Source organism: Ambystoma mexicanum, chromosome 5q (assembly GCF_040938575.1).
Source record: "Ambystoma mexicanum isolate Mex_15411 chromosome 5q, UKY_AmexF1_1, whole genome shotgun sequence".
Classification (NCBI taxonomy): Eukaryota; Metazoa; Chordata; class Amphibia; order Caudata; family Ambystomatidae; genus Ambystoma; species Ambystoma mexicanum.
In genome coordinates, this window is record NC_090933.1 from 392554082 (window position 1) to 392581043 (window position 26962).

The following is a 26962-nucleotide window of genomic DNA, read 5'->3' on the forward strand; positions in this document are numbered from 1 at the left end:
CTACAGGAACAGGGTGGCCCTTTGGAAGTTGCAAAACTCGTGTGATAGCGGGGGGGGGGATAAATTTACCTAACAAGATAAACTACCTGGTGGGACAGCTCCAGTATGGCTGTCCGAAGAAGAGACGGCCGAATCCAGGCTTTTGTGCAGGGATACTGCCCCCTTCTTCCTAAGAGAGGTGGTGTGGTTGCCCAAACCAATGTTGCAGGGATGGACGAGACTGCTGACACTGGGCTGGGAAATATGGAGCAAAACATGGCAAAGAGTGGGAAACCTTACCCCATGCTCTCTGCAGGTGCCGCTAGTGGCGCTATGTGGGGAGGACCCGCAAATGATAAAAAGGATTTGCAGATACTGGGAGCCGATGGGCCTTGTGACCCTTGGAGATGTATGGCAAGAGGGGGAGGCACTGGATTTCCAGAGGTTAATGGAGGATACCGGGGTGCACACAGGCCAATATATCACCCACACAAGAACTGCCAAATGGGTGCGAGAGAGGTGGCCTGGGGTAGTGCTAGCGGAGCAACCTGATATGGCCATCAAGACTATGTATGATATATCGAAGGGTGGGCACAAAATTTCCCACTTATATGAGCTATTGATGACTAGGGTGGGCAAGGAGCTACTCCAACTGAGTCAGGCGGGATTGGGAGGAGGAGGTGGGAGAACCTATGTTGGATGGACAATGGGCTAGGGCACAAAGGTACCACAAGAAGATGTCCCGAAACGCGAGGCTGCAGCAGATCCAGTTATATGTCACCCACAGGGCATATATGACCCATAGCAAAATTGCCAGATTTGGAAGTTCAGTGAGACAGAAATGCTCAAGGTGCGGGGAGGTGGAAGCTGGGATGTTACACATGTTCTGGGATTGCCCGCAGTTGGGGAGATTCTGGATAGAGGTTAAGCTACGCCAGGCTGGAAAAGGGATCATGCTGGAGGTGGAGTCCGCGTGGGTGTTAGGGAGAATTCTCTTATAAGGCTAATTTCCCAAACCTAGTGTGTCCCCCAGCAGCTTTGCTGGATTTTTGGGGTTTGTTTTTTTCTCCTGCTAAGAGTGGGACTCTTTTACTCCCACTCTTAGGCATGATTCCAGGTATGACTTTGACTTGTTATGTGCTTATGGGCTATGGGGTTCCTTTTTACTCCATAGGGTATCATCTGTTTTTCTGTATGTGCGGTACACAGCACCCTCAGTGCAGGACCACAGGGGTGTCACAGTGACCCCCAAACATAGATTCCATACCCTGGGACTGACTACTGTCTCCTAGAGCATGTAAAGTCACCACTGGCTTTACTTGTCCAAAATTGTGAACAGAACCAGTACAAACCATCATATTGATGAAGTACTGGTAAGGGGTAATTCGATTGCATCTGGGTCTGTTTTCGAGGGGGCACTGTCCCGTCCCCCCTCGTCGAGTTTCTGGCTGGTGGCAGTGGTTACCACGCAAAATATTCCCCCGGAATATTGTCTATGGGATTTTCCCATTGATTTTAAACGCACCACTTTTTGGGGCAATGTTAAAGATATCGCTGGTTTATTTATTTAATATTAAATCACCAGTTGGGTCTTTTCCAGAACTCGATTCTAAAATGGCATTTGTGTCTGTCTCTGTAACTCTGACCAAGGTCGAGCCCTTTGTTCCACTATTTTGGGGGGCTTCTCCACAGAAGCCCTCCAAGTGGTGCCACTCTGTCTGGGTTCCACAGGAAGGGTGGAGGGGGGAATTGGCACTCTGGACTGCGTTGCTCAACACTTAGCATGTTAGCATGTGTTATTTGACTGCTAGGCTGATGAATGGGGGTTTTTCTGCATAAAAGCAGGGCCTTTGGGACTGGAACTTCAGAAGTCGCCACAGGACCTAAGAATCCGAAGAGGGTCGAAGCTGAGCCATCTGCAACGACGCCACCACCGGTGAAGCCCTGCTGAAGCTACCTCACCACTTTCCCGACGACAAGAGGTCTTCTGCTGGACGAGTCTTCTTCCTCTGAGCTGGTGGGACCAACCAGTTCACCCTTTTCGCCTTCCAAAGACGGCCCTTGGTCGAATCGCCCGTGCCAAGCACCCCGGCGGCCGGATAGCCAAGCTCACCTCTTTTGACCGCGAATAAAAGGACTGCACCTTTTAATCGGGAACTCTGCGGCTGGTTTCATCCCTGTGCAGTGCAACGACTCCAAGTTTCCTCCTTGACCAGATCCTCCCTTCCCCTGGTCGGAACAACAAACTGCAACCACTGCCAGGAACAACTGCCCCCGCTGGAGCTTCCTTTCTCTTTAAGGTACTGTGTCCTGCCTGGCCTTCCTTTCTACAGATTGCTAAAGGTGACCCTTAAATCCTTGGCTTCTATACTGGGTTGGCCCCAGACCTCTAACTATACCTTTTGAATCACCCCAACCTCTTTTGAACACTCTGCAAAGACTTTCAGTGCACTTTAAACTGTGTGATCCTGGGCAGATTTCGCTTGCTCCATTTAAAGTGGGCCTGGCTAATGAACTTTGGCTCTACAGTGTAACCTGCCTTTCTCCCCTTGCTATGAACTCTTAAGTGTTGGGAACTGTTTTATTTTATGCCCTGCCTTTTCTCTCCCTTTATAACCTAAACTATTGGAGTGCCATCTAGGTTAAGCGCTCACTTCTGTCTTAACAAATAGTTGTGCTTCAACCCTGAATTGTCTGATAGTTATCAAGGGAGGTGTATATACTTACCTGACTGTGTTTTAGATTACTTTTCATTGAGAGTGCTAGTGTATTACCTAAAGTGTGTTTTAAATAAATAACTATATACTTTTTTCTATACAAAGCTCTGGTCAGTGTTTGTTTGCTCTACTGTGTTTTGGCCCTATTGTGTATACTCTGCATACTGCCCTACTCTTCGTGAGAGAAGTCTGACTGCTCAGCCACAGCTACCAGGTAAATCTGGGTGGTGCAGACTGCTACCAATTGGGTTTACTTCTGCTCCTGTAGTCTTAATCTTTTTGCAGTGTTCCCCAAGGGAACTGCACAGGATTCTGCCCAACAGTGGACATGCATGCTGGGGGGTTTGCCAGACCACGCAACCTTAAGCACATTAGTATGATGAAGGACCTGGCCTACATCCTGGCCAAACAAAGAATTGCAATGGGCTGGAAGGCAGCCCCACGACCTAGAATAGAGACGTGGTGGTCTGACCTCCTAAAGTGGACAGATGTGGAAACGGCAGTCTGGTATGAAGCAATCAGTAGGGGAGGGGAGGAGGAAGGGGGATCCCCGATAGCTTCGAGACAACTGGTAGTCACGATGGTGGGACCCTCCCAAGCCAAACTTAGTGAGGACGACATGAGGGAGAATGATGAGGAAGATAAACCCGGAGACACGCAAGCAGTTGGCATTGAATCGGGGGCTCAAGTTAAAGGGAGCGGGAGGGGGGAGGACTGGGACGCACTACCAGTGAATTTAACGATGTGATACGAATGTCCTCATTGTTTGAAATGTTTGGTGTGTTGTTTATAAAAAATAATAAAAATTGTGTTAAAAAAATGATAATAAAAAATATTCTGTTGGGCTGCTATTTTGTAACCCTGAATCAAGCCTGCTTACGTTTCCTCATAGCGCCTCGATGCATGTGGGCTGTAGTGCGCTCTACAAATACTAAAATAAAAAATAATAATAACCCTGAGGCCAGCCTGGTTGTTCTTGGGTACCGCAAAAATCCAAGAATAGTAACCAGAGCCCCTGTCTATAAGAGGAACCAGTTCTAATGCCTGCAACTCCAAGAGCGAAAAGGACCTCCCGTAAAAGAGTCGGGGACCCGATCTGACAAAGAGGAGAGGATGGTACAGGCAAAGGAAGAAGAAGACTGAAGCCCGTGGAGACTACGGATAGGATCCACGGGTTGATGAAAAGGCAATTGCAGGTGTCCTGGAACAAAGCCAAACAGGCCCCCACAGGCGAGCTGTGTTTCCCCGATCTTGACGTCACTGCTTCTTGGCGCCAGAGGTGGGGGAATGAGGAGGGGAGCGGGAAAACCTGTGGAACGTCCTCTGCTGCTTCCTCCTGTTGTCGCTGGGCGACATGTCAGGCCTCTGTGTACCGCGGTCCCGGAACCCCTTGAATCCAGAGAAAGCGTGAGGCTTGAACTCTGCCCTGGTTTTGTCAGGATTGTCAGGATGGCCAAGGACCTGGCGGTTTGAGTGGAGGTTTTCTTCTTTGCCAACTCATCATCGGTTGACAAATGAAAAGGAGAAATTTCCTTACCGTAATGCTTTTTCTATGGATTGTTCTCACGCAGATTCCTCATCTTGATAGATATCCCTCCACAGCTCTGCTGCTCGGAAACATTTCCGCAGGGTGTGTAGTGGACCTCGACTAGGCCGTCAATCCCCTCCAGAGTGAAGTCATGGTGATTCACCTCCCCCCCCCCCAACCCCCCCATAGACCCGCTCCTGGACAAGGATATGTAACGTGACCATACCATACTAATGCTTATTGCTCGACTTGTTATTGTGACTTGTTTATATTCAATAAAAAGAAATATTTAAAATAAATAAAATAAAAAATCATCAATACGTCTTTCGCGGTGGTCGATCGGCGGCTCCGGTAGTGATGTCAGGTGCTATACATATACCACGTCACTACGCCCCGTTAGGCAGAATCCTGTGCAGTGCCCTTAGGGACTACTACACACAATTAAGACTACAAGTGGTAATACAAGTTCACCTTTGGTACAAGCCTGTACTACACTGTTAAAGTGGTAGCAGTAGCGGAGCAGCCAGGCTTACCTCAAGAGCAAATGAGCAGTAGTAGAGATTACACAAAGGACTACAATTACTGTGACTCAAGCAAACACTGACTCAAGGTTTTTGGTTTAAAAAGTAAAAGTACATTTATTTCTAGACCATCTGTTCGTAACACTTCACTTCTATCAATTTAAAATCACACGAAAAATACACTACACACAACCAATTCACTTTCTGCAACACAATTCAAGGTAAGCACCGTTGGTTTTGACAGACCGGTGTTGGGAAACAAAGACGTTACCGGGGGGACAGATGCGATCACTTTTTGAAAGTAATGACAGTTCGGTCTTACTAAAGATACGCGTACCCGCGCGAAGAAATGTTACCGGAGTTAAAACACACTTAACACATGAATCAACACAAGAGAATTGGGGATAAAAAGCACAGGCAATACTTTTGTCAAGGCAGATAGAATCAGTTTCCTACAAGTGAATAAAAGTCAATAGGCCTGCACCAGTGTCAAGTGGAACAGGTTTCCTATTGTCGAGGATCACACGGTTAGTACAGTTCATGATTCGAGATTGCCAGGAGTACTTGGATATTGTCACAAGAGGAAGCAAAATATATAAGAGAGAAGGAAGATAAGGACAAGCCTTTAGTGAGGAAAAAGGGATTCACCCCAGTTCCTTGAGGTCGTCCACAGTACCTTATTCAAAGTGAAGAAGAGCTGGTGCTACTGCGTTGTTCCTGGTAGTTCCTGCAGACTCTCGGTTCCTGTGACTTCAGTCGTGGGGACAAGAAGGAGGACGTCTGGAGCGATCTGCACGACCCAGGGATGAGGCTAGCAGTAGCAAAAGCAACAGTGAATAAAAGGTGCGCTCCTTTAAAACAGTAGAGGCTCTTCAGGTGGCTATCCGGACCACTACAGCTGTGTGCAGCGATCTCGACCAAGAAGAGGATCCTCTGCCTGTGGAAGGTGAGCTGGTTGATCCCACCAGGCTCAAGGGAAGACGACTCCGGACTGGATCTTCTCTCCACCGGGAATTGGTAGTTGCAGCAGCCACCTTCTTCTCCGCTTCTCGTTGGTTCCTTGCAGTTCCAGTGGCGACTCCGACTTCCAGCCATAGAGGCATGCCTTTTATGCAAAAATCCCCCATTCACACAGCCTGGCTGTCAATCACACAGCAGGGGGGTTGTCCGGCCCGGACAACCACCTCAGCCAATCACGACAAAGTGCAACTTGGGTTTCCAGGGATACCCTGTGCAGGGGGTGACTACACCCCTCCATCACATTCAGCCCACCTGGACACCCAGGCGCCAAAAGGAGGGCTTCTTGAGAGAAGCCTGGCAAAAGACGGTGAACAAAGTAGTTCAGGGAGAAGCCCAGCCTGTGCAGTAGCCGACAGGTGTCGTTTAAATGAGTCAAAACTTGTTCCGCTAACTTCCCCCGGATTAGCCAGTCGTCCAGGTACAACAATATGTGGAGTCAGGATCTCCTGAAGTGAGCTGCGACTACTGCCATGAGCTTGGTGAAGACCCTTGGAGCGGAGGTCAACACAAAGAGCAACACTTTGAACTGATAGTGCTTGTCCCCAATGAGGAACCGCAGGAATTTCCTGTGCTTCCGATGTATGGGCACATAGAAGTAGGCATCCTGCTGGTCTATGGACACCAGCCGGTCCTGAAACTCGAGAGCGTGGAGAATTTCTCTCAAAGTCACCATGCTAAATTTGTCTTTTCTCAGGAACCTGTTTAGAGCCCTGAGGTCCAGAATGGGACAAAGACCTCCTCCTTTTTTGGGTACTGGGAAATACAGGGAATACCAGCCCGATGCTCTCTGATCGGGAGGCACCTCTTCCATGGCACCCTTTGATAACAGGGATCTGGGTTCTTCCTGGAGCTCCTGTCCCAGTTGGATCAGTGAAGACAGGGGTCTCTCTGGAGGTTCTCTCAAAAAGGGGAGACAATAACCCCACCGAATTAACTGCAGGGCCCAGGCATCAGAGGTTTACCAATGCCCTGCCAAACGTCCTCCAACCAGTATGTTGTGGGAGGGGAAAATCAAAGAGGCTTAGAAGGTACTGTCGCCCTCGCCGCAGCTGCTGTCTGCTGGCCCTTAGAAGGGCCTCTGCCCCTTCCGCGACGCAAGAAAAACCTCTGCCCCTGCCTGGCTTGTAGGGGGGCTGCGCTTTCCTGCCATAAGGCACATAGCACCTATAGCATCTGCCTCTAAGCTGAAAGCAGGCTTAGCCGGCTGCGCAACCAGACCCCGCGATTTAGCAGCAATTTTAGACTCCTTGAATTCCTTCAATGAGTCATCCACCTTCTGTCTGAAAAGCATCTCCCCCTCAAAAGGCATGTCAAGAAGGTGGCTTTTTTACATTGGGCGAGAAGCCGGAGTTTTTCAAATAGGCCTGCCTTCTCATAACTACTGCCGACCCCATAAGGCGGCCAACAGTCAGCAACATCCAGGCCTGTTTGCAAGGACTGCTTGGCAGTTTCCATCCCATCCTCCACCAGCTGTATAAATTCATCCGGCATATGACCTTCCGGGACGTATTCTGCTGCATGCTCTACTGTCATCCACAAATCGTCAGAAAACATTGCGAAACCGCAAGCTACATGTGTGGGCTTAAGAGCCATGCTACCGGAGTTAAAAACCTTTTTGGCCAATCCGTTTCCCTTCCGTGTCTGTAGGGAGATTCGACGTGGATGCCGCGGGCCTGGAGGATATAGTGCAGCCTGAACTACCAGCCCTTCTGGGGAAGGGAGTGGCGAGAGGAAGGAGGGATCCCCTCTTGTCGGCCTGGACTTCCCTATGACATTGGTATCCACGGGGGGTAAAGTGCATGGGGTCCGCCAGATGGAAGCCAAATGGTATGGTCAGCTATAGCCTATTTGAAGGGCATATTGTGTTCAATAGCTGGGCCCTGATTCAGGATATCCGTCAGGTCATACCTTTGATGGGGAATGGCAGACGACTTGAGGCTGAGTGCATCAACCACCTTGAGAGTGGGTGTAGGGTTGTTTCTATTGCATCTGAAGATCTTGAGCAAGTGCCATCAAGTTGTCTCGGTCCTTGAAATAGTCGACGCTGCCGCACGCCACAAAGATGGGGGTCGACCGATCCACATTAGTCGGCTTGATCGGCGCAGAAAATCGACCTAATGGAGTAGAAAAAAACCTGTTCACGACAGCGGTTGAAAAGCTCTGACATCGATGGTCGACGTCAAAGGCTTATCTTTTGGCTCCACAGGTCTGGATGCAAAGGTTGAGGGATTAACTTGCAGCAGAGCCCTAGAGGCCAAAGGGTTAGATACCGGCGCCGAGAGCTCCAACAGGTGAGGGGTGCCGTAGGAGAGGCTTTAGCAGGTGATTTTCTGGCCTCGTGGGCCACGGAGCTCGAAAGCTCAGTCGGCCTCGACCTTTTGGAAAGCGTGGGGTCGGGGTACCGAGCCCCACTTTTGCTGCCGAAGACTGCTGGTTGGGGTGGGAGCCGCACCGACAGCCGCCTGTTGACGAAACATATCAAGCATTTCCTTTTTACTCTTCCCGAGTGGTCAGTGCCTTAGAGGGCTTATCTTGCTCAGAGGAAGAATCAGATTCCCGCAGATGGTGGCACTGCTTCTTCGTCCCTGAGGAAGAGGATGAGGAATGGCTTCTGGAGTGGGACCTCTTTTTTGATTTCTTGCGGTACCGGCTCTTGTTGGGACGAGTGGGCTCCGGAGTCTTGGCCTCAGAGGACCGGATGAGAGGCTCTGCCGGAGACTTAAGCGACGGTCGGTCCAGGGCCAGCTTACCAGCTCTATCTCGCAGGGGCTTGGGTCGCATCTTGGCGCACAACGCGCAGGCCGTCTTGTCGTGAGTGGAGCCCAGATACCACAAACAGACATCATGTGAGTCCATCATCGACAATTTGGCCTCACAATCCGAGCACTGCTTGAAACCAGAGATCCGGTGTGAAGACCTCGTTGAGGTAAATCAAAATAATGTACAGAAAAATATTGAGTGAAACTCAAGCAAGTTCCCGATGCAGCGTGTGAGCACGCGGAAAAAAGGAACTGAGGCATGGGGCGTAGTGACGTGATATATTTATGGCACCTGTAGTCACTCCCGGAGCAGACGATCGACCACTGCTCAAGACGGATCGATGATCGACGGCCGAGTCGAGGTCTTTTACGTTCCCTGTGGAAAAGTTTCAGAGCAGCAGAGATGCGGGGGGATATTTATCAAGATGAGGAATCTGTGGGAGAAAAGCAATCCATTGAAAGGTCCACGCCCTCGGAGGGCAGATCCAGGATCCGCTCCTGCATGTCAGATGAAAACTTAGTGGCGTGCATCCACGCTGTCCTTCTCATTTCGACCTGGCACAGTCCTCTGCTGACTGTGTCTATGTGGGAGACCGAAGACTCCATGAGGTCCTGTGCAATGGCCTGGGCACCTGCCAGACCGGTCTTGAAGAAGGCTTGCTTGTCCAAAGGGAGGTCCATCTGAAATTCCCAGAGCTTTCTCAAAGACTTGAGGACTTTCTCCTCCTTGGAGAGACAACTGGTGGCTCACATGGAGGAAGACAAAGATGATGGTTTGAATACAAGGAGGCTGCAGCCACCAGTGAAGAACGTGGCTGCGGGTGGATTGGCTCCCAGTTAGTCAGCCTAAACCTGCTGTCCAACTTCTTGTTCATCTGGGCGTTGGCCCTGGGCTTCTCCCACACCTTTTGCGCAACCTGCAGAACATCCTTCTGGTGAGGGATGCCAGAGCCGATCGTGGTGCACTTCCCCAAGACCTCTGCTAGCACTCCAGATGGCCGATCGTCATAACGCCCAGACTCATGACCTCAAAGCGAGCTCCGGTAGGATGGACGCCCTCGGCACCTGTGCCTGTAGCTGTGCTGGATCCTGCCGAAAGACAGACTCTTGGAGGTGGCACTCAACAATCCCTTACCCCCTGGGGCAGAAGAAGAGGACGGTCTGGTGGTGGAGTGGCTCTGATCTTCCCCGAGTGGGATGCTGCCTCCACCATCTCCACTCAAACCTACTCATCCTTTGAAAGCCTAATCTGTAGGCTGTGTGTCTCTCCTACTTTCTCTGTTACTCTCGCTACCATCTACAGACCCCCCCGGATGTACCTCCCTCTTAATCTCTGAATGGGCCGACCTCTCCTCCTCTCTTCATGCCTCTTCCCCCAAACTTATCTTCCTTGGGGATTTCAACATCCATCTCGACTCTCCTGATGTGGGCACTGTACTCTTCTGTGACCTCTGAAACACTCTCCCCCTCACTATCCTTCCCTCTGGCCCAACACACACTGCCGGGAACACCTTGGAGGCTCCCATCTCAACAGACATCCCTCTCTCCAACCTTCTCACTACCCCCATCTCCTGGTCTGACCACTCTCTTCGCTCCTTAACCTTCCCTGTCCCCAGACTCCTACCCCCGCACTGCCAGTCTCCTTCGACCGATGAAGCATGTGTCAGTCACTGCTTTTGCTTCATCCCTCAGCCGCCCTTTTCACTGAACGCTCCTAACTCTGTTCTAACTGACCTCCATCTCTCTATCTCTAACACTCTGGACATCCTTGCCCCTGTCATGAGGATCCCATGAAGCCTGCCTCCAAATGCAACTCTTGGTATGATCTCTGGAGCCACCAATAACACGGCTGAACTCTTTAAAATCTGCAAGGAACTTGAAAATCCTACCGCAGTCTGCCCTTCTCCTCCCTCCAAGGCCCTTTGCTCTGTACTGGCCGGCCACTTTTCCTCCAAAACTTGACATCCTGTCATCTGCTCCCCCCCACCTTCTCTCGATTCTTTGGACCCCTTCCCCCACACTCCCCTCCCAGTCTCCCATTGCACCAGACGAGATCTCTAGAGTTGTCTGCTCTAAGAAAGTCTCCTCTAAACAGGTGCTCCCCTGCTCCTCCAGAACCATCAAGGACAACATTGCCATGCTCGCCCCTGCCTTGGCTGACCTCTGCAATCACTCATTTGCCACTGGCTCTTTCCCTCAACCCCTTAAGCACTCTCTTATGCACCCTCTACAAAAAAAGCTATGCGCTGAGCCCTCTTGCCTGTTAACTATCGCCCTATCTCCGTCACCCCTTTCTTGGGCAAACTCATGGAGAAGCTAGTCATCCCCAAACTGACCCTCCACACCTCCATGACCACCAGTCCGGTTTCAGGGCAGCTAGGGACACAGAAACTGCTCTTCTGAACACCCATGATGACCTACTCTCTAAACTGCATTCCAAAACTCCCTCTTCTGATCCTCCTCGATCATTCCTCTGCTTCTGACAGTCAACCACTCCAGCCTCATAAACCGTCTCCACGGTACCCTAGGCACCACAGACAGGGCACTGGCGTGTCTGACCTCCTTCCTCTCTAACAGACTCTCCCAAGTGCAAATGGGTTGTTTTCACTCCTCCATTTCACTCTCCAACTTTGGGGTCCCTCGGGGCTCTATGCAAATGCCAAGGCTCTTCAACATCTACCTGGCGCCTCTGGCCAACCTGATCTCCACTTTCTCCCCTCATTCCCAGTGTTATTCAGACGACCCACAGCTCTTTCCAGCTGCCTTCCCCTACCTCCGCCTCCTCCACCACCTCCTCCTGCTCCTCCTCTTCCTCCCCGAGTGCTATTCCGGCATGGTGCTCTGTCAATGTTCTCTGCCTGGATGCCAGTAAGAGAGATCTTTCTCCTCGTTTCCCCCCTACACACTGGCCAGACTCCTTGGGTCCCCTCCCCTCACCCACTTATGAGGCAAAAAACCTTATCTTTGACTCCTCTCTTTCTCTCCACACATCTCAGACCTTGCCAAGAATTCCAATTTTCAGATTCATTTCCTCAGGGCCATTCTACCTTTCCTCGCCTTACCCCAGAAGCTCAATGTCTCCAGAGCCCTGGTTCTCTCTAGGCTTGATTACTGTAATAGCCTCTTCCTCAACCTTCCTCTATCCTCCCTTTGCCCCCTCCACTAATCCAGAATAGGAATGCAAGACATATCCTTAGCCTCAAGCCCACCTTATCTATCCAGCTCTAAAATCTATCCACTTGCTCCCAGTGACTGCAAGGATCAAATTCAAGACCCTTTGCATCATCAACCAGGCTGTCTGGAGCCTGGTTCCTCTATACATCCAGCTTTGTCTACCAAAATACCTCCCAGCCAGAGTCCTTCAGTCTTCTGGCTCCAACTCTCTGCAGGTCAAACGTTTCTCCAAGCATAGAGTAGGAGGTAGATCACTTTCCTCAGCTGGCATCACCCTCTGAACAGTCTCTGCCCCCCGTCAGACGTCAGCCGGATCTTCTTAAGTTACGGAAACTTCTCAAGACCTTCCTTTTCTCCTCTTCCTTTCTTCTCCCCCTCCTGTGCTAAACTCTCCATCTGCCACTGTGACTGGGGCCTGGTCCCTTCAAAGTCATACAGGGGCCCGGCCACACCTCACCAGTCCCCCCCCCCAGCATTTGTTGCCAGCACTTGCCCTTGGGCTCCCTTTACCAGACTATCCCAACTTAGTCCTCCCTGTCTACTGCCCTCTTCAGTCCCCCCCGGGCCCCCCTCTTTCCCCTGGCACTTGCCGTCCTGGCCAGACCAGCAATTGCCCGCCCCCACCTGTGGGGGTACCCCACTCCTGAACTTTTCCCTCTACCCCCACCCCCTTGCACTTATTACCTTGTCATGTACTTGCACTGTAGGATTGTCACAAAGCCAATAGAACCGTTCTTTGTTGTATTCTTACGATTTCCCATTCCCCCCTTCCTCCTCCGCTTGTCTTGTGGCGCCTGGAAACACCTGTGTATAGGCGCCATACAAATGCCCAATAAATAAATAAATGTCTGGGTTAGAATAAAAAAAACTAAATGGCTATGAATCTAAACACCGATTTCTTTATAGGAACTGTGGAAGCTGCAGTAAGGGAAGAGTGCCCCAAAGTAAATACTCGCATAGAATCTAATGTAGAAACGAGGAGTGGCACAGACTGTTAACTCAGGAGCCTTTAGTTAAGGGCTGAAAAATCTCTTAAATGAGGAGGATGTTAGAGGAAAAAGGACTTGGTTAGGTTTGGAACTATTCTTTTATTGAGTTGGGTTGAAAGTTAAAAGCAAAGGCCGGCCGATCAGGGATCTTAGTTGGGCTTCAGAAATGAACTTTTTTCATTCTTTTGATCATAACAGGAGCGATGATCAATATTTTGAGGAAGTCAAGGAAATCCTACTTTGCAAGTATGACTGAGGCTTGATGTCTAACAAGAAGCACAGGCCTCTTAAACTTCTCCACAGCTTGTGCTTCGACCAGGCGGGATCTGCATAGCTCTAGGTTGTGATAGTGGCCCAGATACTAGAAGCAGCATCTACATTCCTGTTTCACATAATTTATCAATGATATCAATTCATAACCAGTGCAGCTCAGCCTACCAATTATTGTTATTTTTTACTAAGAAAAACCCTTCTGAACATAGTAGTCGGTTAAGATTAAAAATAAATGTGTACCTGTGTTTTCAGAGTTCTTTCATTGTTAATACTCTTCTCGTATGTTGATTTAATATTATTTATTTCCTCTTCCTTCTTCAGCCGGTATTCTGTCAGGAGAAAAAGACAGTACTGCTTGTGATATAGTTATAATTTTGTCATCCCATGAATTTATTTCCAGTAACCATTCTTCTTACCTTGCTCTTTTATTGCAAGTTCACTTCTATGTCATTATTACTTTTAGAATAGCAGGTTGAAATGGAGATTTGATGAGCATAAACTAAAAGCAGCTACTGGGTAATGGGCATCACCGGTAGGTAAGAGCTACCTCAGTAGAACCAAAAGCTAATACACATCACACCACAAATTGAACTTGCGCATGAGATGCAAACACTACATTTCTGTCCATGATGTATGTCCATTCTGCTTCCAATTTCCCTTAGATGTGTCCTTTAGTTGCCTTTATTCAGATTACCAAACATACAGAGTTAATATCACATATGCATGTTTGTAGGGCGCCAGTTGGCCTGGTGAATCAAACCTAGCCCCTGGTAACTGATGGTTTCAAGCTAACCAGGCTCTCCTCAGGTAGAAGCAGGAGCTAAATAGCTCTCATCAATTTTGAACCCTGGAATAGGCAATTTCCAAGCCCAAATTTGGAAAGATCTTGTAAGCCATGTTGATAATGGTGTATTTTGTCATATTTTAACATACACTGATGGTAATATCAAGAAAGGGTTTGTCCGTGGAAAGTCCCTGGGTTAAATTTGGTTTCTTCCTTGCACTTTGCTCTGTGCCTAGAGATAATATTTTTGGGCTTTGTGTAGCATGTAGCTTTCACAGTATTAGTACATTATCCCAATCTCTTAACTATTTTTGTTCAATAATTGTATTGTCATTTGGATTTACATCAAAAAATGAAATATAAATCCATTTTCCTCCCAACGATCCAACCAAATCTGTAATTCCATGGCATGCCATTGAATCTGCTGCTTTGTTTAGAGATCGGCAACCGCTTTCTATCCCTCCTAACGGAAATACTCCCACTGCCTACCCCCCCACGCACCAAAGACAATTCCTTCACTATTTCAGAGTCAATATCGGTGTCATTTGCACAAATAAATTTTTTTTCATAACGTAATTTTTATTGGTTTTACAACAAGTGTGACAGTAATACATGTTAACTTCACAGTAGGGGTCACAAAAAACAGTGTGTTGAAAGCATTTGACATAAGTAAAACCATGGTATAATTCCCCCCCCTAGAATAGACCCACTCTCTCCCTCCCTGATACCTCCCCAACTCATCTCGAAGAAATCTGCAGGCGACTGAAGAGTGTTAGGTGAATATTTCAATTTTTACAGGTAATCCACGGTTGCACTGTGTCTTATGGTAGGGCGCACTAGGTTTTTTTAGTAAATAGTTTAGGGCACAACAATATCCATTATTAGTATAATCGTTTCAGAGATTCCTAATATGCTGAATAATATTCTTTAAAGGGTAACCAGATCAGGTCAATGTGCGCACAGGATTCTAGCAGGATAGCTGTGAGTCTTTCCATCTTGTAGATTGAGTGAGCTTTCGTGAGCCATTCTCTTTTTGTGGGCAGGGTGTTGCCTTTCAATTTTATCGTTAGGCACACTCTCGCTGCGAGTAATATGTTTTGGGACATGTGTGAGAGTGTTGTGTGTGAGTCCTCCTCGTCTGATTCAACACCAAACAATATTAGTAACGGAGTGAGAGTTCTGGTAATGCCGTCTATAGCTTGGATCCACCCCAGGACCTCCTTCCAATATACTTGGACCTTCCTGCATTTCCACCATTGGTGCCAGTAATCACAGATCACCCCACAATCTCTCCAACAATACGGAGAGGTCCCCGGAAACATCTTAGATAGCCGTTGGTGGGTGTAGTGCCATCTCTACAGTAGTCGTGCGTTGTGCATTTTGTATTACACAGATACTGGTGAGCTCCACACGGCTTTATGTATGGCTCTCCACACATCTGGCTGAGTTTCCAACGCTAGGTCTGTTTCCCACTTGGTTTCAGATGCTGGGTGCATTAGGTGACCCCCCTGGAGATTAGTGCACTATAAAGCTGGGCTATCATCCCCCTGGACGTTCGGGGGAAGGTTGAGGATCTGTTCAAATGGTGTGAGTGGGCGTTTAAGGGAGAGGCCCCAGTGTGGGTCTCGGAGGACACTCCTTAATTGTAAGTATAGCAGAGGGGCTATTGTAATGCCTTGCAGGTCTTCCCCTAGTTCTTCTCTGGAAATGTAAGATCCTTTGCTCCATATTTGTCCGACTAACTAGACCTGCCTCGTACCAGGGCTGGAAGTGGAGTACCTCGTTCAGATGATTGCGTATGGGGGGAGACCATATGCAACTGAGAGGGGACGGCCACGTTGTGACGCCTTTCGTGTAACGGAGGGATCCCAGATTGTCCATAACAATATTAAGACCGGGTGTTCTCGCATTCTTCGGGGAATGGCAGATAGAGGGACCCATAACCATTCACCCAGTGCGACTGGTGCGAAGAGAGTGTTTTCTAGGGCCACCCACTGCTTTTCAGGGTTTTCCCATAGGTGGTCTGAGAGAATCCGGAGATGGGAGGCTCTGTAATATTCCATCAAATCTGGGTACCCCATGCCTCTCTCCCTCTTTGGCAAAATAAGGGTTGTGTACGGGACCCTGGCTTTCGTGTTCGCCTAGAGGAAGGTTAACAGTGTACTTTTGACCTCTGTAAAGAAGGTGTCCGGGACTATCACTGGGAGTGATTGGAAAAGGAATAGGAACCTGGGGAGACTATTCATTTTTATCGAAGTGAATCACGGCACTCAGGAGAGGGGTAATTCGGCCCATCTGTTGAGGTTGTCTTTTATTGTATTACATAGAGGGATGTAATTTGCATCAAACAGATTTGCCATGGTCACCGTGATATCTACTCCCAAGTATCTAATGGCTTGAGTTTACACTTGAAAGCCCTATCTTGCTATCAAATGGGGGGTAATGTCGGTATTTGGTTTTATGGGGACTGCTACTGTCTTTTGTAGGTTGGCTTTAAATCCTGATAGTGTACCATATTTCTCCATATCTTCAAAAAGGGTGGGGATAGAGTGTAATGGTCGGGTGATATACATCAAGATGTCATCTGCAAACATTGCTAGCTTATGCTCTTTTCCCCCCTGTGTCATCCCTCTGATTTGCGTATTGAACCGAATCACCTGGGCGAAGGGTTCTACCACTAAGGCATACAACAAAGGGGAGTGCGGGCATCCCCTGTCTCGTACCACATGTCAGTGTGAAGGACTTTGAGGCGATGCCGTTGACTAGGACTTTTGCTGAGGAGTTGCGATATAGTGCTCGAGCCCTGAGGGTCCATGATTCGCCTAGGCCGGACCACTTCATTACTGCCTTTAAAAAGGGCCATTCAACACGGTTGAATGCTTTTTCAGCGATGACAGAGTAAAATGGGGCAGTCTTCTGTATCGTCGGCACTGGCCATAAGGTCAAGGGTCTTACAGATGTTGTCCGCTCCTTGCCTACCTTTTACATATCCAACTTGGTCGGTATGGACTTGTTGGGGGAGGACTTGGGCTAAGTGGGCGGGCAGGATGCTGGCATAGATCTTCGCGTGTACGTTTATAAGAGAGATCGGACGGTATGACATGCATTCCGAGGGATCTTTACCTTCCTTGGGAATTACTACTATTATCGATTCAGTAAATGGATGTGGGGGTGGCTTGTCCTGTTGCTAAAATTGAGTTGAAAAGTTTAGTAAAGAAGGGGGTGAGGGAATGGCTGTTTGTTTTACAGAAAGCTGGCGTGTAGCCGTCCTGCCCCGGTGCTGATCCTGCTTTTAGACCGGAGATGGCAGCCTGGACTTCTGTGGTGGTAATTGGACTTTTTAGCATTTCCAGGTGTTCTTGTGCTATTGGGGTTCGGGGCATGTTAGGAAAGATTTCATAACTGTATGTAATTTTCCCTCCATGTGAACACCCCCAAACCTTTTGCTGCTGTTTAGACACCATTGACTGACTTTGCCAGAGAAGCACAGCTTTCAGCTGCACTCCTCTGGGCTTTCGCTCACTTTTTATGGGGCAACTGACATGCCCTTAAGACAGTCCGTACTGGGAGACTTTGTTTCCCTTAGTCCTTTTCCCCATGTTGCAACTGTTCTGCAACATGTAACTGTTAGGCAGAATCCTGGGCAGTGAGGTGGTAGTACAATTTCACCTTTGGTACAAGCCTGTACTACACAGTTAGAGCGGTAGCAGTAGCAGAGCAGCCAGACTTATCTCAAGAGCAAATGAGCAGTAGTAGAGATTACACAAAGGACTACAATTACTAGGACTCAAGCAAACACTGACTCAAGGTTTCAGGTTAAAAGATATAAGTACATTTATTTTTAAACCATCTGTTCATAAAACACTTCACTTCTATTTAATTAAAACCACACTTCAAATATACTACACACAACCAATTCCCCTTGTGCAGTTCAATTCAAGGTAAGTATATTGGATTTGACGGACCGGTATTGTGAAACAAAAGTCGTTACCGTGGGTTAATACGCAATAATTCTTTGACAGTAATGACAGTTCGGTCTTACGAACGAAAGGCGTACCCGCGAGAAGAAATGTTACCGAAATCAAACACACTTAGAACATGAATTAACACAAGAGATAGGGGATAAAAATCATAGGCAATACTTTTGTCAAGGCAGATAGAATCAGAGGATACTTTCTAAAACGTAGATAAAAAAGTCAATAGGCCTGCACCAGTGTCAAATGGGACAGGGGTCCTGTTGTCGAGGATCACAAGGTTAGAACAGTTCACGATTCGAGATTGCCAGGAGTACTTGGATATTGTCAAAAGGGAAGCGCAAGTTATAAGAGGGAAGGAAGGTAAGGACAAGCCTTTGGTGAGGGAAAAAGGGTTCACCCCAATTCCTCGAAGTCGGACACAGTACCTTATTCGTTTGAAGAAAAGCTGGTGCTACGGCAGTTGTTCCTGGTAGTTCCTGCAGACTCATGGTTCCTGGAGCTTCAGTCGTGGGGAGAAGGACGACGTCTGGAGCGATCTGCACAACCCAGGGATGAGGCCAGCAGCAGCGAAGCAACAGTGAATAAAAGGTACGCTCCTTTAAAACAGAAGAGGCTCTTCAGATGGCTAACCGGACCACTACAGCTGTGTACCGATTTTGACCAAGAAGAGGATCCTCTGGCTGTGGAAGGTGAGCTGGTTGATCCGACCAGGCTCAAGGGAAGAAGACTCCAGACTGGATCTTCTCTTGTCGTTGAAGGGTAGATGGCTCAGGACTGCAGCAGGGCTTCACCGGGACTCGGGAGTTGCAGCAGCCGTCTTCTTCTCCGCTTCTCTTTGGTTCTTTGCAGTTCCAGTGACGACTCTGCCTTGCAGCCCAAGAGTCCTGCCTTTTAGGCCAAAATCCCCCATTCACACAGCCTGGCTGTCAATCACTCAGCAGGGGGGTTGTCCGGCCCGGACAACCACCTCAGCCAATCAATACAAAGTGCGACTTGGGCCTCCAAGGAGACCCTGTGCAGGGGGTGACTAAACCCCTCCCTCACATTCAGCCCACCTAGACACCCAGACGCCAAAGGAGGGCTTCTGGACAGAAGTCCACCAAAAGTCAGTGAACAAAGAAGGCAAACCTGGCTTGCCGCGCAAAGTAAAACACAAGAAGGATTTTAACAAAAAGAAATGGCGATAAAACCCGACCAGAGCCAAAATAAAAAGTATTTGGTCAAGCGAGTTCGAGGCTAATACAATAGCCTAAAAAGGTGCAGACACAAAGGAGTAGGGATTAACACTTTCCAGTACTCCATGTAAGATGGGGTGTACTGGGTCTGCAGTTTAAATGACTACATAAAGTAAATGGCAACTTTACCTGTTTCTGGGGGACAGTAGTCAGCCCCAGAAATAACAGTCAGTGGGAAGTCTTAAAGACAACCCTGTGTCACCGCACTGAAGGTGCTGTGTAACACAAACAAAAGTGGGGCTCATGGAGTGGTGTGGCTCCAGAGCCCAAGATCACACAAACAGTAGAAATACACATGGCAAAACACAGGTAAGACTGGGAAAAAGGTTCACACTCTTACCAGGTGGAAAAAAAATAAACCCCAGAAATCCAGCAAAACTGCTGAGGGACTCACTAGGTAAGGGAAATGAGCCGTAAATGAGAATTCTCCCTAAAAGTAACAAATACACAATGTACCTTCCAGTACAGTGTACTTGGGTCTATAGTCATTTTCCAAAGGCCCTAGATACTCTCGATGGACTTTTTGTGCGATGTGCAGATGTGTCATGGACAGGCTGGTGGCAGCTATCTTTTCGCATTATTCTTAACCCTTTCCTGCCATGTTATCTGCGTTAACCGCGTTTGGCACTAATAGGTGGCCTAGCTCCAAAATGGCCATGCCACGAGGTTCTTTGTCCTGTCCTTTGGCCATCTTGCGCCTTCACCATCCCCAGGTAGAGTCAACCCAGGACAGTCCTTATTTGTACATGCAGTTTCCCACGAAACACCAAGCTTTCGCAGGCTTCTGCATGCCTTGTGTATGTGCCTCCAGGATGTGGGCTGGGGTGTCTGTCCCCAATACACATCCTGGGTACCAGAGAGTCTGGAGTGCTGTGAATGACTGGAACCACCGTGGTCCATGATTGATCCACGTATGGAGTGTGTTTGTGAGCAGATCTCCCATTGGGTCCTCTCCGTTTTGGCGCGAAGGGAACTTTGGATAAGAGGAGGTTGAAAACACTCATACCATGTCGATCTCCTGAGTTCTCACTGATCAAAGGATAGGATCCAAGTACCCTGCAACTACGAAGCCGAGGGACCGCTGGTAACCCGCTGGAAGGTTTGGCACCCTGAGCCCGCTGTCGTCCTGTGGGATTCCTCTGCATCTGGATATTACTTCTCCGTGAGTCATTTTCCTCTTCTGAGAGTTTCAGAGACAATTTCTCATTTCTCATTTGTAGATCTTTGATATGAGTTTCCATCCTCTCCACTTTACCATCTACAACATTCAAGTGAGTCTCCGCTCTACTAAAGTTAGTAGCCAGTTCAGTGTATCTTTCATCTGCCTTAGTCATCTTTTCCTTGATTTCAGTGACATCCAAAGTCAGCTTAGTCAGCAGGTCCAATATTTTAGAGGCCACATCTCCATCACCACCTCCCTTTCTGCCTCTTTGCAGGTTGTTTGGGGTCAGAAATGACGGAATCAGCCATGGCAGGGCAGGGAATTCAGGTCAGGTGTAGGAGCTCAGCCTTCAGGCAGCCAACCTTGGAGCTGACAATTCTGGTGCATTGTAAAGATACCGCCGGTTTATTTAATTAATATAAAATCGTTGGTTGGGTCTTTTCGCCAGAACTCTTTTACAAAATGGCATATGTGTCCGTCTCTGTAACTCCAAGGTCAGGCCCTTTGTTCCACTTTTTGGCGGGCTTCTCCACAGAAGCCCTCCAACTGGTGCCACTCTGTCTGGGGTTCACAGGATGTGTGGGTGGGGGAATTGGCACCATGGACTGCATTGCCTTAGCAACCGCGTCACACTCTGTTCTGATTGGCCCAGTGGTAAGTCGCCACTGGACCTGAGAAATCCGAAGAGGGGAGAAGCTGAGCCATCTGCAACGACAACACCACCGGTGGAGCCCTGCTGCAACAACCTCACCACTTCCCCGACGACAAGAGAAGATCTTCTGCTGTAAGAGTCTTCTCCCCCTGAGCTGGTGGGAATCAACCAGTTTGACATTCGCCTTCCAGGATGCCCCTTGGTCGAATCGCCAGTGCCAAGCACCCGGCGGTCGGATAGCCAAGCTTCAGTCCACGGGAACCGCGAATAAAAGGAACGCACCTTTTAACCGAACGAACTCTGCGGCTGGTTTCATCCGTGGGCAGTGCAACGACTCAAAGTTTCCTCCTCGACGAGATCTTCTCCTTCCCTGGTCGAAACCACGAACTGCACCCGCTGCCAGGAACAACTGCCACCGCTGGAGCTTCCTCACTTTTAAGAGGTACTGTGTTCCACCTGGCCTCCCTTTCCACGGATTGCTAAAGGTGACCCTTAAATCCTTGGCTTTCCAACTGGGTTGGCCCCCAGACCCAACTATCTTTCGCATTGAACCAACCTCTTTTGAACATTTTTTTCAAAGACTTGAGTGCATTTCTAAACTGTGTGATCTTGGGCACATTTCACCTTGCTCCATTTAAAGTGGCCCTGGCCTATGAACTTTGGCTCTACAGGAAACTCTGCCTTCACTAGCTTGCTCTGGTCTTAGAAAAGTGTTGGGAAGTGTTTTATTTTCATGACCTGCCTTTTTCTCTCCCTATAACTTAATTATTGGAGTGCCATCTAAGTTAAGCGCTCGCATCTGTTTTTACGAATAGTGGTGTTTTTGACCTAGACTTGTCTAAATAATTATTAAGGGAGGTGTGTATACTTTTGCTGATTGTGTTTGAACTTGCTTTGCTCTATAGTGCTAGTGTATTTCCTAAAGTGTGTTTTAAATAAATAATTATATACTTTTGATACCAAGCTCTGGGCAGTGTTTGTTTGCTTCACTGTGTTTTTGGCCCTATTGTGTATCCTCTGTATACTGCCCTACTCATCTTGAGAGAGGTCTGACTGCTCAGCCACAGCTACCAGGTAAATCTGGGTAGTACAGACTGCTACCAATTGGGTTTACTGCTTACTCATGTAGTCTTAATCTTTTTGCAGTGTTCCCCAAGGGAACTGCACAGGATTCTGCCTAACAACCAGCATATCATCTGCGTATGCTGTTACCTTGTGTTGCTCCCCTGCCATTTCAATTCCTGCGATGGACGCCAATTCTTTGATTCTAATTAGAAGCGGTTCTAGGAAAATGGCATAGAGGAGAGGGGAGAGCGGGCATCCCTGTTTGGTGCCTCTAGCTATTTCCACTACACTCGAGACTTCCCCATTTATCGCTATCCTGATTGTTGGAGTTTGCCTTGATCATCGGTATATATCGGTCCCCAAACCCCATGACTTTCAGAGTGCGAAAAACCAAAGACCACTCCACCCAATCAAAGGCCTTTTCAGCATCTAATGATAACCGTATTGTAGGGGTGTGCGTTATGCCAATCTTCTCTATTAAGTTATGACTCTTCTAGTATTGTCGTGGGTTTGCCTACTAGGGACAAAACCGGACTGGTCCAAATGTATCAGTTTTCGGAGAAGAGGTGAAAGTCTGTGGGCAAGAATTTTCGCGTACAGTTTAGAGTCCAAATTAATAAGGGCTATTGGGCGATAGGAGGCAGGTTGTGCGGGGTCCTTTCCCGCTTTGTGGAAGACCAGAACTTTAGCTTCTTTCATTGACAGGGTCACATTCCCTTCGCTTTTGAAGGTATTAAATAGCCTTGCTAGGAAGGGTGTTAACACATCTGCAAACGTTTTGTAGAACAGCGCCGTGTACCCGTCTGGTCCGGGTGCTTTGTTGATCGGGAGGGCCCTGATTGCCCCCTTCACCTCCTCTTCTGTGATGACACCCTCCAGAATTTCTCTGTCAGCCTCTGCAATTTGTGCGATGGTTATGGCCTCTAAATATTCCCCCTGTCCACTCCAATCGGATTATCAGACGCGTACAATGACTGATAATATTTGAAGACCTCCCCAATATCCTTTGAGTGTGTTACTGTGTCCCCTTTTGCGACCTGCTTCGCCCTTAACTGTCTAGCTAGGAGCTTGTCTGTTTTATTGGCTTTCATATAATATCGGTGTCTTAAGTACAATAGGGTTTTTTCTGCCTTCTTTGTTCTCATGATATCCAATTGACCCGGGACATGTCTCAGAGGCCTTTTGAGGCTCACTTTTGGGTTCCAAGTGAGTTCCTCCTGTATATCTGAAATCGTTTGCTCTAATTCTTCCTCCCATCCCCTCTGCTGTTTATCCTTATTTGCTTTCAGGGCAATTATGTGCCCCCTCATAACCGCTTTAAATGCCTCCCAGACCGTACTTAGCGCCACCTCACCTGTGTCATTGTGGGTGAAGTATTCTTCCATTCTCTCCCTAATCAATCTCTCAAGGACGGGGTCCTGGATCACCCCCTGTGGGAGCCTCCACCTCCACAGCCCTCTATTTTTCCACGTTAGTGCTATGTCCATTCCTATGGGGGCATGATCTGAGAGTGAGATGGGGCCTATTTCAAACCCCCGGACTTCCCCCAAGAGCCCAACTAAGACCCAAAAATAGTCTATCCTAGACTTGGAGTTATGTGCATGGGAAAAGTGCGTAAATCCCCTTCGTTGGCCTTTTAGCTCCCTCCATACATCTCGAAGTGCCAGGTGTTCCATCTTTTGACATTGTTTCTTGGAGGGGGTCCCGATCCCCTGTGTCCCCACATTACTTCTGTCTAAATTTGGTTGCCAAGCTAAGTTCAGATCCCCTCCTAATATAATTTCCCCTTTCACAAATCCCTCCAGTTTGCCCAGCGTCTCCCTTAGAAAGAATCTTTACCCGTATTTGGTGCATAAATGGAGGCAACAGTAACTCTGCGCCCTCCTATCTGGACATTAGAAAATAGGTACCGACCCTCCTTGTCCACCATTGTGTCTTGGATTTGGATGTCCTTGCCATCTACGATACCTATCAGTACCCCGGCTTTTTTAACTGGTGCGTTGGCTTGGAGTATGCGTTTAAACCCCCTAAGGTGGAGCTTCGCTTTATCTTGCTGTCTAATGTGCGTCTCTGAGTAATACAATATCACTCTTCTCCCTCTTTAACAATGATTCTACTTTTATCCTTTTTACCGGGGAGGTGAGGCCCCTCACAATAAATGTGAGTACTTTCAGGTGCCCCATGTCCTTTTTCCCTTTGTGTTGATGTGAGCTTTTTTAATCCTGCTTTCGCGTTGTTTTCCGAGAGGCCACCCCACCCACCCCTCCCCCCATCCCCTAAACTTCCCCTTCCAACCAGAAACTGACCCGAGGAGGGACCAGGGTCCTAAAGATGCTAGGGCGCCTTGCCCGTCGCTCCTGTCCCTCTGCTTACTCGGGTAGAACTTTGCAGGGGCTCCTAAACCCTGCATTTACCTTAGTCTTTACTGGGATCTGGCGCTGTGTCCCCCCCCCCCCGGACCTATCTTTTGACCATTGGATGCCAAAGTCTTCCATCCATTCCCGACCTATTCCGTCCCTCCATTCGGCTCCCCTCTGCCATTTTCCTTTCCGGGGTCAGCCTACTCCGTCGTTGCCCGCTTCCTATCATTTCGCGGATGTTTCTTACTCTGCACCGTGATCCACCCTCCCGGCTTTCTGCGGCTCTCTTCTCTCGTCCGATGGATCTTTTCTGCATCATCTTCTTCTTGGATGCCCATGACCTGAAGCCCTTCCTCAGACGTTGTCACCCTTCTCTGCCTCCCGTCCCACATGAAGAGGAGCCCGAAGGGGAATGTCCACTTGTACCTTATTCGTCTTGCGTTTAGCTCCTTGACGACCAGCGCCATTCGTCTCCTTTTCTGTAGAGTTACCATGGCAAGATGCTGAAACAGCCTGATCTCCACCCCATTCATTCTGAGGTGGTCCATTCCCCGGGCCATCCTTAGGATTCTTTCTTTCTGGGGTTACGAAGAAAGAGCAACCAACACATCCCTGGGGCGTTCCCCCTGGCTCGCCAGTCCTCCTCAATTTTGACGTCATCCTCTCCTTCTGCTGCAAGTATATCTTTGAACACCTCTTCGACGGCCAATTACAGGTCTTTATCCTGTACCGACTCCACCATATTTTTTATACGGATATTTGATCTGCGAGAACGATTTTCCAAGTCCTCACACTGCAATTCCAAGTTATGGGTCAGTCACACCAGTTGCTCTTGTATTTCACTGTTCTATTGAGCTTCCTCTTCTACATTTTGGACCGTTCTCTCTAGCGTATCTGTCCTTTCTTCCAGGTTAGAGACATCAGTGCGTAGTTCCTGCACCGCCTGTTTCAGGACTGGTCCTTCACAGTTATCATACATTTCTCTTGGAGTTCCCTAAACCAAGCCTGCATATCTTCTTTCGATACCAGAGTTTGTTGCAGGGAAGTAGAGTCCTCTAGGGGCTCCTCCCGTGTTTTCCCTTTAGGGCAGGACTGCATTTCCGAGGACCACATCTGCTCCAGAGTCGAATCCTGTCTGGAGGAGGAGGTTTGTGTATGAGGTTGTCCACTTTTCAAACGAGCCTTAGACATCTTGGGTGTGGGGGGGGGGGGGTGACGTGGAGGAGGCCCCGGCCCTACCACACCGGTTTCTCTGGAACTTCTGCCTCCATTTAGTCCCAGTGCCCCTCTCCCTTTCTGATGAGACCAAGTGGGGGGGCGTTATGAGGGCTGAATTGCGGGCTGGTGCCTCTGATTTCTTGTTCTCCTCCTCCTGTTCACCCTGGATACTGTCCTGGGGCCGGGCGGGGTCAGCCTGAATTAGGTCCTGAGATTCCCTATCAGGTCTCCTTAACTGCTCCCTCCGCCGTACCACCTCTCCTGTACAGACCCACGGATGGGGTCTTTTGTCTCTTGTGCGGCGGGGCGGGGCGAGTGTCCCTTATCCCTACAAGGGGTTTGCACCAGACATATGTTGCCCAACTCTTCCACCCCCTCTCACCTTCTGTTTTTACTTTTGCTCAGGGCACCTGTGCAGAGGAGTTCCCTCGCTTCCATGTCCGTCGTCCTTCGCTCGCCGCTCCTGCTGCCTTCCGGGGGAGCCCTCTGCTATCAGTCTGGGTGGGTGCGCCACTGCCCCTCCAGGCCGCGATCCCACCAAGTGACACTGGGCCCTGATACTTCCTGAACGTTGTCCTGTGTGGCTCGATACCTCCGCGCAGCCAGATTCTGCTGGAGCCTCGTGTGTTCTGGACAGCGCAGGGGGCCGGATCTTCCCAGGATTGCTCTCGTTGGGAGGGGAGGGGGGGAGATTCCCGTGTCCCACTTCTTTGTTTCTTGCCAGGGGGTGGGTGGGGGTCGGTCGGGCCTCCACCCCCAGGCTGGGCCTCGCTGCACACACTCCCCCTCACCACCGGGCTTCTCCGGTGTCTCCCGGCATCGTCCTGGTCCACGGGTGCTCTTTTTGCCGGCTACTCGCTCACGAGCCTGGGAGCCACCCCCAACCCGCCATCCGTTCCTAAGTGCTTTCCACGGGTCTATCGGGGGGGAGGTGCACCCGATCCCGAGACACGGTCCAGTCCTCCCGCTTCGGTGCGTTGCTGCTCCGTTTCTCGGTCCTCGTGTGTGGAGGGGTGCCGGAGTGGCTCTTAAAGCTCGCCAATGCTTATTTGATCAATCTTTATTTGCTAGGCCCGGCGAGAGAGACACGATCGCACGGCTCTACGCCGCGGCCGCCATTTTGTTATTCTTAACGGGGCAGTTTTGATAGGTAGCTTTCAATTTCTGGGTTTGTGCTTTCTCCCTCTGCTGAGTACAATGCGGTATAAAATCTCGAGAAACGTTGTGCAATTTCTCGGGGGTTAGAGAGCACTATGCCTTTTTCATCAATGATTTTATATATCGCCCTGTCTGCTCTTTGTTTATGTAGGCGGTTGGCTAGCATTGTGTGGGCTTTATCTCCTTTTTCATAGAATTTTTGTTTTAGATATCGTAATTGTGTTAGGGCTTGCGATGCCAGATGACTCTTAGTTCCTCTCAAATCCCTTTGATATGGTACAGTGCAGTTTCTGTGCTTTGTGGGCATTTGCAGAGCTCTCATTCCTGCCGCGAGATCTCGAGTTTCAGTTCTTCCTCCCTTTTTAGCCTCATCATCTTTTTGTATGCCCCT

The 26962-nt window shown here is 49.0% G+C and overlaps 1 protein-coding gene across 1 annotated transcript in view; it reads right to left on the minus strand.

Annotated features, from left to right (window-relative positions):
• Window positions 1–26962, minus strand: part of ROCK1 (Rho associated coiled-coil containing protein kinase 1) — a 3300884-nt gene that overhangs the window by 539351 nt on the left and 2734571 nt on the right. The window contains exon 25 of the mRNA XM_069620881.1: window positions 13201–13289. Within this exon, the coding sequence (XP_069476982.1) occupies window positions 13201–13289 (89 nt within the window). The remainder of the gene's footprint in view (window positions 1–13200; window positions 13290–26962) is intronic.